At 46.5% G+C, this 19499-nt stretch overlaps 1 protein-coding gene across 3 annotated transcripts in view; it reads right to left on the bottom strand.

Moving 5' to 3' along the window:
* The window catches only part of C1PH16orf46 (chromosome 1p C16orf46 homolog), a 159195-nt gene that overhangs the window by 60527 nt on the left and 79169 nt on the right, over positions 1-19499 (bottom strand). For all 3 annotated transcript variants that reach the window (XM_069652824.1, XM_069652836.1, XM_069652833.1), the window contains one exon: positions 7811-8050. In XM_069652824.1, the coding sequence (XP_069508925.1) occupies positions 7811-8011 (201 nt within the window). In that variant the 5' untranslated portion in view covers positions 8012-8050. The remainder of the gene's footprint in view (positions 1-7810; positions 8051-19499) is intronic.

The following is a 19499-nucleotide window of genomic DNA, read 5'->3' as shown; positions in this document are numbered from 1 at the left end:
GAGGACGCGGGGGTGTTAGAGTCCAGGTTGGAGAGCAGGTCTTCACAGAAGTTCAGGAGAGCAGTTTCCGTGCTTCTGGCAGCTCTGAAGCCAGACTGATGGTCATGAAGACAACCAACAGATTCAGTGTGGAGATTAAGCTGGGAGATGGCCAGTTTCTCCAGGAGCTTGCCCAGGAAGGGAGTGATGGAAACTGGGCGATAGTTAGCTGGGCAGGAGGGGTCGGCAGAGGGTTTCTTAAGAGGGTGCACAAGGGAGTTCTTCAGGGAGGATGGGAAGACTCCAGTGGCGAAGGAGTGATTACAGAAATCAGCTAGGACAGGAGCCAGGGAGTCGATGTGGTCCTTGCTAGTTTTGGAGGAACAGGGGTGAACCTGTTTCGATGAGACTTTCATAGATCAGACTTGTCTAGAAACCTCATCTGGGGAGAACAGGGGAAAGGCAGAGAAGGAAGGAGGAGAGGTGGCTGCAGAAGGGCCAGAGGAAGAGGAGGGAGTAGAGGGAGGGAGGGGATAGGAGGAGAGTGAGGACAGGGTGTCCTGAGTTTTAGAGATGAATTGAGAAGCCAGTGCCGTGCAGAGGGCCTGGGAAGGGACAGGAGAGGTAGAGACTGCAGCAGGATTGGCCAGTTCCTTGCAGATTTTAAAGAGTTCAGCCGAGTTGTTAGAGGCCGCAGAGACCCGGGTTTGGGTATGAGCTCTCTTATTGGTTAGGACAGAGAGCCGGCATTGCCTTTGGAGCAGGCGGCAGGCCAGTTTGTGAGAGGATATACATGAAGCACGCCATCTCCTCTTGGCCACCCTGCACTTGTGTTTAAGGGTGATGAGGTCTGAGTCATACCAGGAGTTGCACTTGGCTTTGGGCTTCAGGCGGATTCTCATGACAGGGGCAAGGATATCAAGGGTATCCGATATAGCAGAGTGGAGCGTGGAGAGGGTGAGAGTCAGCCAAAGGGGGGAGGTGAGAAGGTGGCGGAGAAAGCCTCAACTGACACACGCTTCATGGGTCGGATGACCGAGAAGGTGGGTGGCAGTGATGAAGTGGCTTGGCCTGAGGGGTAGGGAGGGTGAGGTGGGAGTAGTGGAGAAAGTGATCACTCCAGGAGAGAGGAGTGGAGAGAGGGACAGAGAGGGGAAGGTCTGAGGAGATCAAACATCCAGAGTGTGCCCTGAGAGTTGCAGAGGTAGCGAAAGAGTCCAGAGGGAGGGCAGGAGGCATCCAGGTGGATGTTGAAGTCTCCAAGAAGGAGGAGTTGAGTGGTTGAGGCCAGGAGTGAGGAGGAGAGGTCCGCCCACTCCGAGAGGAAGGAGGAGAGTGGAACAGGTGGCCGATACATAGTAGCCGCAGTGAGGGTATGGCTAGGGGAGGGAGAGAGCCTGCAGATGAGGCATTCAAAAGAGGAGTAGGCCTGCACAGGAGTGACAGGCAGGAATCCACTCGGGGAAGAGATCAGGGCTACACCCCCTCCAGAGCGGTTGGACCTGGGCGCGGAGAGGATCTTGTAGGCGTCAGGTAGGGGAGGGTCAAAGCTGGTGACAGAACTGGCCGTGAACCATGTCTCGGTAAGACCGAGGACATCGAGGTCAAGTTCTTCCAGAAGGCAGCAGATATCAGAAGAATGTTTGACAGCAGAGCAAGAGTTTAGAGGGGCAATATGGAGAACGTTGCCACCCTTGAAGGACTTCCGGGGAGGGGTACAGATCAGATGTACGACATGCAGAGGTGTAGTAGGAGCCCAGGAGGGGGCAGAGGGGGAAGAGGAAGGCACGGTAGCTAAGGGGGAGGCAGAAGGGGGAGGCGAGGTAGCCACAGAAAGGGGAGAGGGGACAGCAGGAGAAGAAAGGAAATTGATGAGGCGTGGGAAGAGTCCATCAAGGAGGTGAAGGTTGGCCTGCGGGCCTTCGACCAAGACGGTCCCATTCGAGTAAACATTAATGATGATCTTAGAGGAATGGAAGGAGGGCGCCTGAACGGGTTCCACCATTAATGAGAGAAGAGGAGAAAGGAGAGCGCACAGAGACCATATGAAGGGTCCATAGGTGTTACTCTCACCTGGTCTCCGCGGGGGCATTGGGGCACAGTTGGAGCCCTCCCTTGACCTGGCTCCTCGAAATCACCTTCCCCTTCAGAGAGTGGTTGGACCTGCGACTCAGGAGACGGGTGTTGCCCCTGTAATTTTTTTTTTTCCTCTTGAGTCAGCTTTTATTAGTCTGAAAAATGACTTTTACATTCTAACATGTGCCCCTGTAATTTTGTAATGTTGAGCTATCCGTCCTGATTTTCCTAGCACGGGTACGTAGAACGGACCAAGTTACTTCACTGGCCCATGGGAGTGTTGATCCAGACCAGCTGCGACCAATCCACGTATAAGTTAAGTGTTCGGCTTGAAAGCTTCCTCCCCCTCCTCCTCACCTGAATCTTCAGCGGTGAACTCCCTAGGAGCAGCTTCCGTCTTCCTGCGGTCCTTCTTCTTCTTAGTCTTCTTGTCTTTGGGTGTTCGAACCTTACGTTCGTGTAGGTAGGGTCTGGCCCCTCCGGAGACCACCTTGGCAGAGAAGGAACCCTGTCAGCGGGGACCCCCAGGGGGCCAGCCCTAATTCCAGGGAAAAAGCACTAAGGCGGAAAAAACCCTGGGTTCCAGATGGGTTCAAATGGGTGGAAGTCCGTTATCCCAGCTCTGTAATTCCAAAGGTAGATGTACTGGATACAAAATTCTGAAGTCCACTGAAGATGGGAGGAATTCCACACCAAGCACAATATCCAAGAGTTATTACTATGATGTCCTGAAAGGCAGGGGAGCAAAATGAAATAAGGGAACAGGTAACCAGGAATTAGAAGAAAGTGGAGAGGAGCAATTAAGAAGGGAGGAATAGGTAGAGCAAGAGGTATCAGTATCTATAAGAAAGGAGCAAGGGAAAGTGGAAACACCAGTCCTGAGCACAAAAGTATGCAAGATAGAAAGAAATAAAAATAGCTCGCAGAGTGAGAGAAACCTCTGCACGCGTATGAGGCAGCAGGCGCTGCAGAGGAGGAACTGAAAAGCGCCACAGAACTAATCACTGCTCGTAGCGTGGCAGAGATAACAAAAGACAGAAAACTGAAAGAGGCAGGCAAGCTGCGACGGGGAAAATAGAATGGAGAAAAGTAAGTACAGAAAGATAGAAAGGCGGAAACCCGGCTAAACAATCAGCGTGTCGCTAGCCGCGGAGAGAAAAAAAGAATGGCGGACACCGCGAGAACAGTGAACGGTAGTATAGGAAAGGAGCAACGTGTACGCCAGAGAAGCGGAACACGGGAGTAGACAGAGATTAGATGGCCACAGAGGGTGTTAGACGAAGGGAAAACGGTACAGGAGGAGTAACGAAGGAGAAAAGGAACGGACGTTACTACGACACAATCCGGAGCGCTGAAGTTGGAGAAACAACAGATACAATGCACCGGGTTGTGGGAGGAGTCAGGATTTATAAGAACGCCCGCCATATTGAGTAAGGACTGGAATGCGCACCAGGCAAGTCAATGCCTCCAGCGATTCCAGATCTTCCACTCACAGTTCCTGACAGTAAGTCTTTGGTATTATTATAGTTCGATTAGAATGTCTGTATTCCGTCTAATAGTAATTCTTGCAATGTCTCATTCCATTTCCATAGGTACGGGGAAGTGAATCTGGATCGAAGAGAGTCTGGAAGACCTTAGAGGCTGATGGAGTTTTGACAGTGACAGGTAAGATGGTCTTTATAAGGGAACTTTAGTCTTTTGTATAATGCGACTGTGTGAATGCATATGAGTTCTAACCCGTTTGTTCTGATTTCCTCGTAGGTGCAGGCTGACGCTCAGCGATGTAGAGGCTGGTAGCAGGTAGGATGCACGTCCAGAGATGGAGTGGCGGACAGCAGGTAAGACGCATCCGCAGCGATGGAGTAGTTGAAGTGAAGATGCTCGCGGAGATGGGGCGGAAGACTACTGGTAAGAAGCGTTCTCAGGAGTATCTCCAAGATGAAGCTGTGAAATCCAGAGAGGCACAGGCAAGTACAGCGGAGAGCGTTACGCTGTTTGGAAGCAGAATAACGTGAAGCGAGGGCAGATGGATGGGCTAGCCTTATATAGGCTGATTCAGGCCCCTCCCTTTAGCTCCGCCTACAAACTCCACCTTGCCCTTCTTTGGGCCTGTAGCACGTGCCTTCCAGTTCTGTTCCATGGCCACGCCCGGCCGAGCTGCACATGCCCTAGGCATAGAGTGTGGAGAGCATACTTTAAAATGAGCCTGGCGCCAGAGGCGCCAGGACTGGGTCCAATGGGACCCTGGGGATGAGGAAGGACTGGCCCCTTGACTAGTGGCCATGACAATATGTCTGGCGAAGGAACGACAAAGGATGTCGGTGAGAGTTTCCTTGGAGGAGAAACTGGTGTAGGTGTCAGCGATAGAGAGGCCTGGGTTGGAGACCAGGATATCCTTTTTAAAACTTCTTCCGACCAGATTTACTGGAGGAGAGCAGGATAGTCAATAGAGAAGAAGTTAGAAAAAAAGATAGGAGCGACCGAGCACCATAGGGTAGGAGGGAGAGGAGAGAGGTGGAAGGGAGAGGGGGAGGAGCTAGAGAAGGAAACTAGCAAGACACAAGAGGCAATCAAGTTGAGCAATCGAACAAGACGACGACACTCAGATTGATGAGCTCACAAAATGCTGTTTTATGATAGGAGAGAAGACACACCTAAGTTTGAGAATCCTGAATGGAGGGAGAAAAGGCCAAGGTTTCACAATGCAATTTTTTTAATACTGCTACTGTGCATATTCAACAACACGGTTAAAAACACACCCAAGTTTGAGAATCCTGAGTGGAGGGAGAAAGGCCTAGGTTTCACAACGCAATTTTTTTAATACTTCTGCGGTGCACATTCAACAACACGGGTAAAAACACACCCAAGTTTGAGAATCCTGAGTGGAGGGAGAAAAGGCCAAGGTTTCAATATGCAATTTTTTAAAATACTCCTACAGTGCATATTCAACAACATGGAGAAAACCTGGGTTTTAGAGTCAGGCGGTGGAAGGGGGGTAGGCAGGGAAGACTGTGGGACTATCCTGGGTGGTGACTGGCAACTGGCGTCCCCTGCGGACACCTGCAGACACAACAGGAGCCGCTACAGTGGGAGCCGGCCTTTGCCTAGGGCCCTTAGCCATAGGGGCTGCCGGGCAGAGGGCTGCCTGGGGGGTCGGCGTGGGGGGCAGCAAGATACAAATACTCGCCAATCAAGGTGGAGGGCGTGCTGGAGGGAGGGCGGGGAAGAAGCAAGGGACCAGGAAGGGAGAACACACACACACGGGGCACGAGAAATAAAAACAACAAAAAGAACGGCAAAATCAGGATACACAATTCAAAAGGGGGACTCACCAGCTGTGGCGCAGTGCAGCAGCGGTCTCCCGCTCAGCCAGCTGGAAATGGCGAATGAGGAGCACTGCAGTGTTAAAGAACCAAGGAGAGAGGTTGGAGCCCTGGGGAGCACTGCAGGTGAAGGTAGAGGTGGGGGAGGAGAAAGAGCCCAGAATAACCTGGGATGGACAGTCATTGAGTAAGGAGGTCAGCCAGTCCATGCCCGCTCTGAGATACCTAGGGTGTCATGGAACTATGAGGATGGAATGGTTGACTGTATCAAATGCAGAGGATAGATCAAGTAGAATGAATACAGCTAGAGAGTTGGCGTCAAGAGATGCGAGCAGTTCCTCACCGGTGTTCAGAAAAGCAGTTTCCGTGGCTCTCAATGCTCGGAATCCAGATTGATGGTCGTGGAGGCAACCAACAAGTTCAGTGTGCTGGGTAAGTTGAGGGAGGGCCAGATTCTCCAAGAGTTTCCCCAAGGAAGGGGGGTGATGGATATGGGATGGTAGTTGGCTGGGCAGGTGGGGTCTGCAGTTGTGTTTTTCAGGAGGGGTGCACAAGGGCGTGCTTGAGGCAGGAGGGAGAACCAGTAGCAAAGGAGTGGTTGCAGAAATCAGTTAGTGCATAGATGAGAACCAATGTTGTCTTTAATGGTTCTTGAAGAGCAGGGGGGAACCGGTTTGGAGGAGACCTTCATGGAGCGGACAACACTGGTGACCTCATCAGGTGTGTTAGGCAAGATTGTCTTGGGATCGATTGGTCCCAACATAAGGAAGGGGAGAAGCCATCCTTTCCGAGCTTCTCTAACCGAAGAAGAAACTGGAAGAGAAGTTTGCTGCACCATGCTGGACCGTTGGTTTGCCCGGTGAAGCCCTGCTGCAGTGCTGAAGCTCAGAATTTCTAATCGACTAGAGAAGCCCGGAAAGGATGACTTCTCTCCTTGGGTTGGTAGGACCACTGGCTGTACATCTCTGCTGCTGCAGGAACTGAGTTCCAGGGGATAGGAATACCAGGACAAGTGCATCGCTGTTAAGCCAGAACCGAGCACCAGGAAGATCCTCCGGACTCCATCGAAGCAGGACTAACCAAGCCTGAGTCACCTCAACAGAGTGCTGGACCCCAGAAGCAACGAAAGTCCACAAGGTGTCCAAGAACCGCGGCTGTGCTATTTGCGAGTAGCTGAAACCACGAAGTGCTGCTGATCTGGAGTGTGCCCATTGCTTTCGCCGACCTTCAAATCGTAGTGCAGGAGTCCCCAGATGGCCTCCCTCTTGTCCCCACGACGGAGGCCCAGGAACAACAGGATCTGCAGGACTACAATAGGAACAGAAGCCAGCTGGAACCTTTTCTTCAGACTCATGGTACTGTGTAACTAGGGGTGCTAGGGGTACTTACCTCTGCCTTTGCAGAGTTGCTTGAAGCTTTGCAGCTTTGCTCTTCATAAGCCTCCCAGCTTGTGGCCCAACATTGATTTCTTTTTGACATTGGCTGTCCTGGCTCCCTGAAGACTCTTCTTACCCTCTGACTTTGTGTTGATCTGTCCCTCCAAAAAGTCATACATACTTTACTTGTATAGCTGGGAAAGGGTTAACCTATATATCACTTGGACACTTAAATGCAATACTGGAGTTATGGCAAAAAGGAATAGGTTAGGAAAGGAAACAAATGTTACCTAGTTTCTCAGACAGGTAAGCACCTTTCAATCCCCCAGTGAAATATAGGTTAACTATGAAATTTAGAAACCCTAACCTAAACTTTACTGTAAAGCAGGGAGACCAAGCAGTGTTTTACAATAGCAATACAGCAAATGTGCATGATGTAACAAGGTTTAGGAATGAAATTGCAGGACTGTCTTTTAAAACAAACAAATGAGGTCAACACATACTGGTCTTTGCCAGATAGGACATAGTTAGCTTAATAAGTGTCATCCCAATAACTTCTTGTTTGCAATTATTTGAAAAAGAAATACATTCTTGCATAGGACTCCCAGACAGGCCTTTGGCACTTGAGAATGGAGGAGACGATTACTTCTGCACTCTCTCCGTTAGCCCCCTTTGAACTGGCAGTGAACTGAGAAAAAGGGTGGAGAGAGCCCAGAGGGCAAAAGAGGAATGCAGGGTGAGCTGTGATTTCATTGAAAAGGGTTATTTAAATAGCTAGCGTTGCTACACACGTGTCAATATTAGCAAATCTACAGAATTGCATGGCAAATTGCTACGCGACACTGCTTATTTTATGCCTTGCATATTCTTAACTCCTTTTATGAGGTCAACTGGAGAAGAAATAACCCTACCCTTTTTATGCATGTACAAATAAATGGTTACACCCAAGGTGGAGATTACTGGTGCAGTTTAACACACAAATCGGAATTTAACTGTGTGCAAAATGTAAAGAAATACAAATAAAATGGGTTATAAGAACACTGAAGATTAACTTACTGCTTCATCCCATCCCCTAGCAATAAAACACTGCATAGACTTCTCATCTTCCGTTTGTTTTTCACTGAGATCTAGAAGAGTGTAAACAAGATTCTCTTCCCTTTCATTCCATTTTGGATAATACTCTTGCCACTGTGTTTGTGTCTTTTCAATTTCTGCGCCATTGCCAGTCTCATATTCTTCCTCATCGCAGGAAATCATGAGGACAACTTCTCATTGAAAGAGGACCACTTATGTAATCTGCAAAAATTCAAACATGATCAATGGAATAACGAGAACAAAAATGGACTATGATGTGGTAAATTTACAGAGAAAATATCATGGCGTGGTTAACTCATGAATCTGTTTAGGTACAAATCTCAGTGCATCAAATCAATAATTTAACAGATATGTGAAATTGTACAAATTTGAGGTTCACAAGAATGCATTTTAGAATGTCAGACGGAAGGAATTATGCCTACCATTTTATGGGACACCTAACTCTTTTGCTCGCCCCCCTTCTTTGGGTTTCTAGGATCTCTCAATATCCTTTTGTGGTCAGAAGGACTTCTAAAGTCCTGCAGCCACTTCAATCCTAATTTTAATATATGGTGCTACAGTAGCCCTTCCGGATCCTAGTACTGTGGAGCTTTTCAAGTATGCAGTTTTATCACCATGCATTGGCTTTAAGGAGTAGGCTGGTGGCAGCTGTTTTGTCTTTGTAGAAAGGCAAACATCACACTCTGAATGTAGACTAAAGTACAAGCCGCGCAAATTTAATTAGTCTAAAATTCTAACATTATGATGTCACAGTTTTAGTTATTACTGAGTTATATTTCATTAGGCCAACACTTGTGAGTTTCATGCTGCCAGATACGTAATAGAAAGCATAACCGCAAAATACATTAGTTATTGACACCAGAAATACTTTTATGACACCTTAAAAATGCAACCATCTTTCACTGGATAGGGTTGCATTTTGTGCCATTTAGCTAAATACCACTTTCACTTCAAATTAGTCCTGAAACTCCTGCTGCATTCATCAAAGAGAACGAAACTACACAGTCAGTGTACATGATAGGATGCAAATCATTGCCAACATTAGTAATGTCCTCTTGTTGCAAGAAGCAGAATTTGCCATCCTTTCCCATAGAACTGTCCACAAGCAAACTGGGAATGGTAGAAAGTAATACATCATGTTCTGAACAGCAGGAAAAAGTAAAATACATTTGTTGCTAGAGGCCTGTACGAATGAAGAGCAAGGATGCAAGCTGAGCAAGTCACTGCCAAAATGCTGAAACAGGCATGACATGCCATTATCCACTGGCGGGCCTCTGAGTCACTATACACATACATAGAATAGCTCGATAATACAGTAAATCCACCTATTTGTGCCCAAGACTCATGTCAGCTGCAGACACTTGGTTTTTCATAAAGACACTCACTGCAAGATAAATAGGGTTAGTCCCAAATTGATCCCATGGAATACAAAGCCAATGTTTCAATATGATAGTTGCAGAAATAGGTTACTGTGAGGAACAGCAAGACATGGAAAACATCTGGGCAACCAAATAGCTGAAGTCAAGGGAGCAGATACTATAAGTGTCAATTAAATGTTGACACAGGTCGCTGGATGGGGGCTGGAATCACACTCATTTTGATTGGTTCATCTGCATGCTGATATTTTTAGGATGACATGTGACAAGTTAGGTCATTTCCTAGGGGTTGTTCTAAAACATCTTTAAAAGTTTTTCAGCTATAGGCGCCGACCAATGATGTAGAATTGTATAGGTCATCGTTTAGGTGTAACCCTGGCCAGAGCCAGTAAGGAGCGAGGGTTGTGTTTTTACAGGGTAATCTGAAATGATTTTTTTACAAATTTAAAATGTATTAAAATGATGTTTTTGTCTACAAATATTGAAGCCAAATGTGGGTGTGTCGAGGGTTTTTGGTTTGCTGATCCGTTGACCTCCCAACCATATTGCATTGCAATAAAGAAACTGCCTTCCTGTGCACTTCATTTTCATTTTTCTGTGGATTATCTAGAGTCAGAAGGACATTTTTCTACACCTTCATCAGGGGTGCAGCAGATTTTACTGCATCAGTAGCTGAAGGTTTCTTTTTGATAGTCATTGGGGTATTTATGTATTTTTTCACATCCTACTCGAAGACATTCTGTTTTTGGGCTTCATCTTTGTTTCAGGAAATTAGAAGGCATGCCTAAAATGGTTGTTGTGCAAACAGAGGCCCACTCTGAGCCCAGCACTGCACCCTTTATAGTTGTTGGACTGGTAACAGGCCAATTCACAGGTCTGTGGGTGGCTTTTAGGTCCAGCCATTCGACTGCCCGCTAACACCTTAGTGCAAGTGCTCTTGGGTGTGACAGTTTACCAGCATGCTGGAGGATTTTGCCACAAAGCTGCACTCCTGCAATGTTAGGACCAGGTTTGGTGATACTGGCTGAGCCCTGTGCCCTTGCCCCTAGCTATGGTTTGTATTATTAGCTGCTGGACATCATTCCTAGGCCATCTACTTCCCCTCAGTCCTCACTGGAATATATCATGCTAGAATTGTTTTTGGGCTGTTTAACCACCGTCTCCCAAACTATCCTTATGGACTTGTGCTTCAAGGTAGGACTTCTGTCCTCTAGAAGGGTGGGGGGTGGGGAGGGAACAACAGTATGCGCTTCTGCTGTTCATCTATTCATCTAAACCGCCCTGAGTCACTTACACTGTGGTTTCCTTTGTGGAACCAGTTTCTGCTGGCTCCTCCTTCGGACCCCCCCCCCCCCACCCCCGAGAAAACCTCTTGATCTGCCTGGTTCGATTCCTCAGTCTTACTGGGGTCTTCCTCACTGTTTTCACTCCTGGATGGTTAGTCAACATAGTGAGAACGTCGATGGTTATTCTTTTTTGTTGGCAGGGTCATTGTTGGTCCGAGGTTCAAGTATATGGGTTCCTGGATCTTGTAACTCGACCTGCAAGGAAGATTTGTCTTCACGAAGTTGTTTAGCAGTTTCGGAGCAGGTTTTCCAAAGGTACCACTGTGTGTACATACCTCTGATTCATGGGTCCAGCAGCTATTCTTCAATCTTGCCTTCAGCGGGTCCCCTGGTTTCATGGTAGAGAATTTCTGCAGGTGCTCTTCCACTGTGTTTTGCCATAGAATTACATCAGCCTGAATCCTGCGTAGCTGCTCTTCCTCCTGGGAGCTCCTGCACCTCAAACCTGGAATTGGAGCTCTTTGAGAGGGTCTCATCTGGTATCCTATGTTGTTGGGTGCAGTCTTCACCAAACTTGCATGGGAGAATTCAGACTTACACAACTTCTCCCCAAACCCCACTACAGTGGCACTACCTTCAGCCTTTGTTCCATTATCACTTTTGTGGAACTTTTACCACCTTGGAAAACTTGACATAAATGACTTAAGGTAACTTACCTGGACATTACAAAACACAAGTTGGGGGTGGGCACCACTGGTCAAATCAAATTGGATCAAGTTTCAATGGTCTATGGGGTCAGCCAGTAACCCGAAATTCACTTTCTAGGGAAATAGAAACTTTGAGAAAATGGAGGCTGTCCATCACCAGATCTGGAGACCACCCACTGTAGTAAAAACCACTGCATTCACAATAAATTCTATAACAAAAATCATGCAATAATCTCGGAGTTTCGTGGTGACAATCTTTAATATATTAAGACTGTGTAGTGCCATCTTTTATGCTGAATTGGCAGAGCTTGGAGTTTGGTAATGATCCATATTTGTCTTCATGGTAAAGGCACCGATGTATAGATTGAGTTAGGTGTTATGTCTTTGTATAGAAGTCAATGTATTTTGTATTTTTGTACATTTGTCAAACGTACCTTATATCAGTGAGATGCTTTTAAAGAAAACAACATTTTAACATTAACACATTTCTAGTAAATAGAAAGTGAAGGAGTAGAGTCTAAACTCTGTCCATCTAAAGACCTTACTCTAATCCTTTGTCTTTGTATATTGTGAAGAGAAACATAAGGGCATGGGGTAGTGGGATGAGATGTGGGAATTGAGAAAAAGGTGATTGGTGAAGCCATTTTTGATTTAATCATTTCATGAAGATATGAGGTCAGTTCAGGCATGTATGGGCGAATATAGTGTTGATGTGTTGGGGGGCATAATGAATTGTAAAAGCTGTATGTTTTTGAGTGCATCTTCAATCTTAAAGGTGAAGGCCATTTTCACTGTGTTATGTGTTGCAAGGAATCTATCCTGAGACTATTCAGTGCCTGGAAGCTCCCTTGCCAATCTAAGTAGATGTTGGTCTCTGTTCAGATGGATTTGGGGGGGGCACCCTATTATGCTGAACAGGAAAGACACTGAGAAGTTAGCCAAAACCCAATCAAGGTAAGGAAGCTGAGCACTCAAGGCTTAGTCTCAGGAAATGTGAGTTGTCTAGGGCTACAATAGGTTCAAACAGAGCAACACCCACACCCCCACACACCCATACACACACACACACACACACACACACACACACACCCCCCCCCCCCAATTATGAGTAAAGAACTGCATATGACTCAATAACCAGTGTAAAAAAGGTGAGTAGTCTTATGCACTGGAAACTAGGTAGAACTCTAATCAATACAAGAACAGCTTCCCTCAAATCGTATGAAGTCCAGTCCAAAGATGGGATGGGGCCTTGTGCCCAAAAGTTACCAATTCCAAAGTATGACTTTTTCCGGTACTTTTACATAGAATGAATGCAGTAGGCTGTGGTGGAGATTATGAAATGTTCCGAAGTTAGATTAAAAGTTCAAGTTAAGTTTAGATAAGCACTGAACTCAATCCAACACAGTAGGATAGTGCTGGGAAGGACCCTTAACCCATATTCCACCACCAAAGGTCAGGTTAGGGTCAAGACTTTACACCGTAGATACCCTATCAGAGACAATGGAGAGGATTTCTCTGGATAATACGATTGGACATTCCAGAATTAGTTCCACGTTTGTTCTTCTGTTCTTGTTCCTACTGCGAGGGTCGTCTAGACAGATACTTTTTTACTACCATCAGATCAGGGTCCTTAAGAAAGTTCTTCCGCTGATACCAGAAGCCATCCGCCCCCCTGTGGTGGCGGCACTAGTCCTTCCACGGTGGGACTACTGCAATTCTCTACATCTATCACAGCCGACCGGCCTTATACAACAGCTTCAGCGCATGCAGAACCTGGCGGCCAGGCTAGCCACCGGCTCTCCCTATGGTGCTCACATTTCGCCCAGTGCTTCGACGACTTCACTGGCTTCCGGTGGCCCAGCATGTCCATTTCAAGTTGCTATGTATTGTTCACCGGGAGATCCACGGCCAAGGAGCCGAGTTTTTGCAGTCCACATTTTTTCGATATATTGCGGAATGTGACTTACGCTCCTCCACCTCTAATCTACTTATGGTTCCACGATTTAACCGCGAAAGGATCGGTGGCATGGCCTTTTCTATTGCAGCTGCCAAACTCTGGATAAGCCTTCCATTGCTACTCAGAGGCACCTCCAACCATCTTGGGTTTAGGAAAGCTCTTAAAACCACCTTATTCTAGCTCCTCTTTTCCATTGGTCTTTCTTTTTAGCAGGCAGCTCCCCTCTCTAGCGCCATGATGCCCTTGGGCGACTGTGCGCTCTATAAGTTTAAGTAACATAACATAACATAACATAGTTTCACAGGATTAGTTAGTTTCGGTGGTCGCCATGCACAGGAATCTGATTCCGGACAGGTTCCAGTTGAAAACCCAATCGAAGATCAGTGAGGACTTCTATGGGAGAGACTGCCACAGGAGACCTCAGGGACAAGGAGAAAAGAGCCAACAAAGGTCACATGGCCAGGCAGCAACATGCGATCGTACAGTAGCAAACACAGGAGCTGCCCCAGTACAGCTTCCCTAGGAGTGAGAAGGCTGGAATTGCAGGAGCAGGCAACCACAGTGTGTCAGAAGTGGCCGTCAGGAGGCGGTGCGGCTTGACACGGCTATATTTGGCCCTACGCTTGCCTCTGGTTGCTGGATGCCCTTGGGTCTTTTACTCTAGCACGTTGTGCTAGATGCTGAGAGTCTGAGGCTGTGTTCTTCCTCTTCTCAGCTCCCTCGACTTGCTGGCCTTGTACCTATTCTCAGGGGTGAGTCGTGCAGGCTCCTCTGGGCCCCTGATTCTGCCTTGTGTCTCTAGATTGACTGCAACCACTGGCAAGCACTGCCATCCATGTTGATAAAAGGTACCTGTAGTCTTACGGCAACAGCATACGGTAAGCGTGCAGCCTCATACTTGTGGCGTCTTCAAACACTGCATATTCTTCAGCAAGACCAGTGCCCTGCTTCCACTTCCACCTGAGCTACCACATACCGGAATGGCATTTGCAGTCTTTACGGTTAACGGTATTTTACAAAGGAACTGGGAACTAGTTCTTTGGGTCCTGAACCTATTGAGCTGTGTGAAAGGGGGCAGTAAGCATTCTGAAGTAAGCAGGTTTATAATGCCTCTTACTAGGGCCAACACACTTATATTGGATCCCAATCCCTAGCTCGATACCTCGACTTCTTGTATCCTTCCGTTTTCAGGACGGTTGGATTCCCTCCAGGAGGAATACTCCTCTCTCCCTCCTGAATCCCCCATCTCCGCACGTCAAGGAATAAAAAGTCGCTCGTCTCACGTTTTGGCACTTAGTGCACACAGGAGACAACAATTTCAGGAAATGCCAGTTTATCCTCATAACAATGATAGACTTAGCTGGGAGTTCCCTTCCTGCTCAAATGGAGTTGGGAAGTAAAGAATTTGCTGCTCAAACTGGAGTCGGGAAGTAAAGAATTTGCTGCTCATTTGGATTTGGTTGGAGGCACTGCCTATGGGTGGTGGAACTGAAGCCACCCCAGATCCAGCGTTACAGACAATATTGGGAAAGGGGGATGTTGTTACCACCGTGGCCGCCGCAAAGGCGCTGAAAGTGGCGGACAAAGACTTAACTAATCCTGGGAACTGGCAGTCATTCAAGGAATGTTATATGAGGGACCCGGCCGCCTGGTCCAATATGACAGTTTTGCACTTGGGTTGCTGCTTTGGATATACCAGGTTTCCATATTGCATCTTCATCTGGTGGACATGTTTTGTCAAACAGATGGGGACTATAATCAGGTTCATCAACATCGTCAAATGACTTTAGAAGAACCTGACCTAGATCCACCTTTGCGGGAATCCTGCCTTATCGAAATTTTGCAAACGTCCCAAATCGGGCAGGTTCATGAAAAGGCAGAAACACTCCTGGGCGGTGCAACCTCCAGCCTGCCAGTGAACATGCCTAACACCTCCCCTAACGCCGTGTTTCTTAAAAAATATTTGTATGAAATAGGCTCACATGGTAAGAATTGATGATCTTACATTAAGAAGGTGTGCGATGGACCCTAGGAACATTATGCTCTCGAATGTTGATAAGCCCAAGGATCCGGAATCACGAGAGTCACTCAAAAATACAATCGTGGCTTGGTTTAATCAAAGAGTGGGCAACTGTATTAGAACTCAGGACCTGAAAGTCCTTCGAAGGGTACATATCAACAATTGGTGCTCAGATGATAACACTTATTGCATTATCATAGGCTGCAGCCATAGTAGCCCCCTTCTCTTTTGACCAAATACAGAAAATTGCAGATCATGTCCCACCCCAAATTGAGACTTCTAGTAAATTGATTTCCTGACCCACTCAAGCTACTGTATTCCATGTTCCTTGTTCTGATTATCCTCCTGATCATGTTTTTTTCTTCTTGTTGGAAATGTTTGTGTTCTTGTTTTCTTGTTTATTGCATTATTGTTGTTCTGTCAGCGCACTGAGGCATATGGGCGTGTTCGCGCTATATCAGAAATAAACAAAACTAAAAGGCACACGCTGAATATCTTACAAGTGCGACTCTACTCGTAACAATGACGGTTGCAGTGATGTAGCCCCGGAGAGACCTGGTCAGTCTAAAGGTTGGTCCAGGGACTTCCAAATGCTCAGCATGCACGGATCCTTGAGCAGGGTGGACTGGGGCGGGGGTGGGGGGGGGGGGGTTCGAGACTGGTTTTCCCCATCAGTCAAGGGGTCGAAGCACCAATGAAGGCCTTCTTGAAATCAAGACAAAGGAGATGGGCTTCACCGGACAATACTGGGGTCTATGCTGCTCAGTTGCAGGGGTCGCCATTAAAGGAGTAGTGCGATCAAAAATATTATTGTCCTGATCGTTCGGGCATGTGTTTTTAAGCATAAGCTATCGATCGTAAAACATTTTTCTATGCACCTTACCGTAGTTTTCCTCACTTTTACACATGCAAAATCAACGCGTTGGGTGCGGCCATCTTGTGCTAATCTTATCCGTTGCTGCATCGCCCTAAGCCCAAGTGAACTATCGGCATAAATCGTATGCCACGCCCCTGTAGATGACATCACCATTCTTAGCGATATTCTCCGCTCATCTCTGTGACGCTACTGTGCAGCATAGCCAAACGCGCCCCGTCATCGCCTATGTCCTGACGTCAATTGACGCAGAACACGGAATATCAACACACATCCTCTCACATCACAGCGCTTCCCAATTCAAAAGGAAACCACAATACTCTGCAATTTATAATGTTCTTTTATTTCACAATAAACGTTCCGAGAACATCCGCCGAATTCCATAATCAACAATTTAGTTTTTTTCTCTCTTAGTTCTGGGTACACAAACGTTTATAGTGAGTGACAAGGTGTTCCTTTGGGTGTAAGCGCATTGGGTGGAGGCACCGTGTTTCGCAAGGCTTCGGCATCAGTTTGTTGCTAGACCACCAAAAACGATGTTAGGTTACTCCGTATCGATTGGACCGCGAAAGGGCATATGGGCCTGGGTGATCGTCCCAAAAGATTGTGATGGTCATCCATCCATTGAGGTAGATCAGCAACTGCCGGCTGAAGAAGCCATCAATCGGTATCTGGAAACAATGACATTTGCAGTATGGCAGGATATAGCTGTGAATGTAACATAAGAGAAATGTGTCTCAGTAGCTGTTCTTTATTCTAATCGATCCATTACTTATGCACTGTTTGAAAACTAATGATGAACACAAACGTGAAACAATGCAAACACATAGAAAACAGGTGCAACGTTGGAGTCTACGATGTGATTGAGAGGTTTTAGCGATGGAGTAAATTTATCTCGCAATGTGAGGCCGATGCGGAAGTTGACGGAAGAACTTGAATAACACAGACGACATTACCCTACAATTGGGCTTTGGTTGAACCTGTGCGAACACAGATGTGGACTCCATGCATTTCGGTGCTGGTCTGCCCACGTGCCCTGCACATATACAAGTGCACACCCAAAAAAACAAGCCATTGCAATCTTAGCCAGCCAGCCATACCGGTCATAAAGTGAAACCTTGACTCCTGTGTCTACAAATTTGTCTACAGTAAAACTCACATAATGTTCAGCATTTCCATTCTCGGAGTAAGTTGCACAGAGTGTCTGTTGCGATCAACGAATTTTCATATAATGAAATTAAATGTTCTCTCGCTCCCGTTCTCTCTCTTTATTTTTAAGGACGAAACACAATGCAAGGGCTTATGGCTAGCTTTCTTTTGGTAAATGAAAGGCACAAATAAACTCTGCAGGACGCGAGGGAGTAGACAGCCCAAAGAAATTGACCTTGAGTCACACCGCATCCATTTACACTTCCACCACTGTGACATTCTCAGTATTTACGAAAAACAAACAAATTGTTTGCTCGCATACACCAATGCTGCACGAGATTTACTCATTTTATGAAAACACTCAGAATTCACAATCGATCTGTCAGCTGAGGACGTCTCCTGTTTTCGGCTAGCGAGCTCTGCACACAGGGAAGTGTTAAAAATCAAACAGTCTATTGTTTTTGCTTCCTTCCTCTGCGGAGTGTTAGCGACCAGTGCTTTAAGTGGGCTGGGGCCTGCCGGTGCCGGGCCCCGGCAGTCTCCCAAAATTGGCGCTCAGCAGGGGACCTGCCGGGACTCCAAGTACTTTATTCTTATCAATGCCACCATCATGGTCTCATTCCCTTATGGGTGTGTACAATTATTATTAGTATATTTTGTAGACCCTGCGTCTTAACACCCTACCCCCGCACCACCTCCAATTCACCTCCCATATACCGAATCTGGAGTGCTCAAACAGGCACTTCTCACAAAACAAATTGACAAACAGGGTACATCAGGAAATACATTTTTTGTACGCTTTATTTGGACGATTTATACTTTTTTTAGCTTTGAAATTCGAGCTACATATGTTTTCCATTGGTCATGTACAATGTATAAAAAATGTTGAACATATAAATAGCCGATAATCATTTGTATAGGTAGGTGAACTGTTCCACAAGTTCTGCTTTCGACAGGGCACGTTTGCAATGTTTTGTGGCAATGGATGTGCCCTAGGAACCAAACCACGAACGATTCAATGAGTATGCATGTCCAACACAGTCAAAGTCAGATCTTTCACGAAATCGAATTGCATTTCTAGGTATATTGGCTTTACCACCCACTTTTTGCTTCTTTTTCCAAAGGCCATTTTGTACCGAAGCATCCCAAATTTTCCAGCAGTTCTAGATTGTGGTCTGCCCACGTTCTCGATATGCGCCAATAAAGCAAGTAGAGTCCTAGATTCCATCCCGTCCATAGAGAAATGCAATCTCTTGGGCCTTAGGCACACATTGTGGAACACCTCCAAATCTCCTGTGTGGCAGAATTCTGTGAGTCCCTTCAGATCTCTTGTTAGAGTATTATCAAACACAATCTTTTCAAGAGCTTTGTGTGCAGGTGAAGATGCAACCAACCACTTCTTCTTGCGTTCCTGCTCCTCCGATAAAGATCTATGTTCACATTTGTGAAAATGCTGGTTTTCTGTCCATGAGTGAACGTTAGAGCAGTGGTGCATCAATGAGCGCCATTTTTCGAGGAGAATTTCGCCAGACCCATCACACGTTTTGGAGCTCCACCAAAGATGGTTGCTTAAAGACTGGGCCCACTGTAAAATATTTTCTGACCCCCTTTTTTTTTACCAGCAGCTGTGATTTTTTTATTGATCGTTTTAGCTACGTGCCAGACATCAAATTGATGGTGAAACTGCTCATGCATGACCTTTGCAATTGAAACATGTCTGTCGGTGGCTATGAGGTCAATTTGCATCCCCCTTCATTGGAATTTTTGCAGGGATTTTATTAAACCATGTTTCTCCATGGCCACTGAGGATTTACATTCAGATACCTGCACGACCGCTGAACTCACTATTTTTTTTAGTATCCATGTCCTGAAAGTGGTATATGCAGTACTTTGCAGAAAAACTGAGGCTGTCACACTGTATCACCAGCTAGCCTGAACAGTTTGCTAGAGAATGAAAATTCAATAGACATTGGTTCATTTTTTCAGGCTTCACTGATAGCAGGGAATAAAAATTCACGTTGATATTTGTAATACTGCGATTTAGCTAGGAACTTAAGTCCCACAATTGTACAGCAACTGGACAACTTGCTAAAAGGATGAACACAGTAGATTTCCAGCTGGCACTTTGCCCAGCATAGGTTGTGCAGACCATGAAAATGTAGCATGGAGCAAGGCACAGGTGGCTTGGATTTTCAGGTTTGTGCCTTGGATGCACGAGTAACATTCACCAATGGCTTCCCACATTCTACCCCCCTCACTGGATGGACACATTTCAGCATGA

The sequence above is a fragment of the Ambystoma mexicanum genome, chromosome 1p (assembly GCF_040938575.1).
Source record: "Ambystoma mexicanum isolate Mex_15411 chromosome 1p, UKY_AmexF1_1, whole genome shotgun sequence".
Lineage (NCBI taxonomy): Eukaryota > Metazoa > Chordata > Amphibia > Caudata > Ambystomatidae > Ambystoma > Ambystoma mexicanum.
The sequence above is the reverse complement of the archived record's forward strand: the minus strand, read 5'-3'. Positions and strand labels throughout refer to the sequence as shown.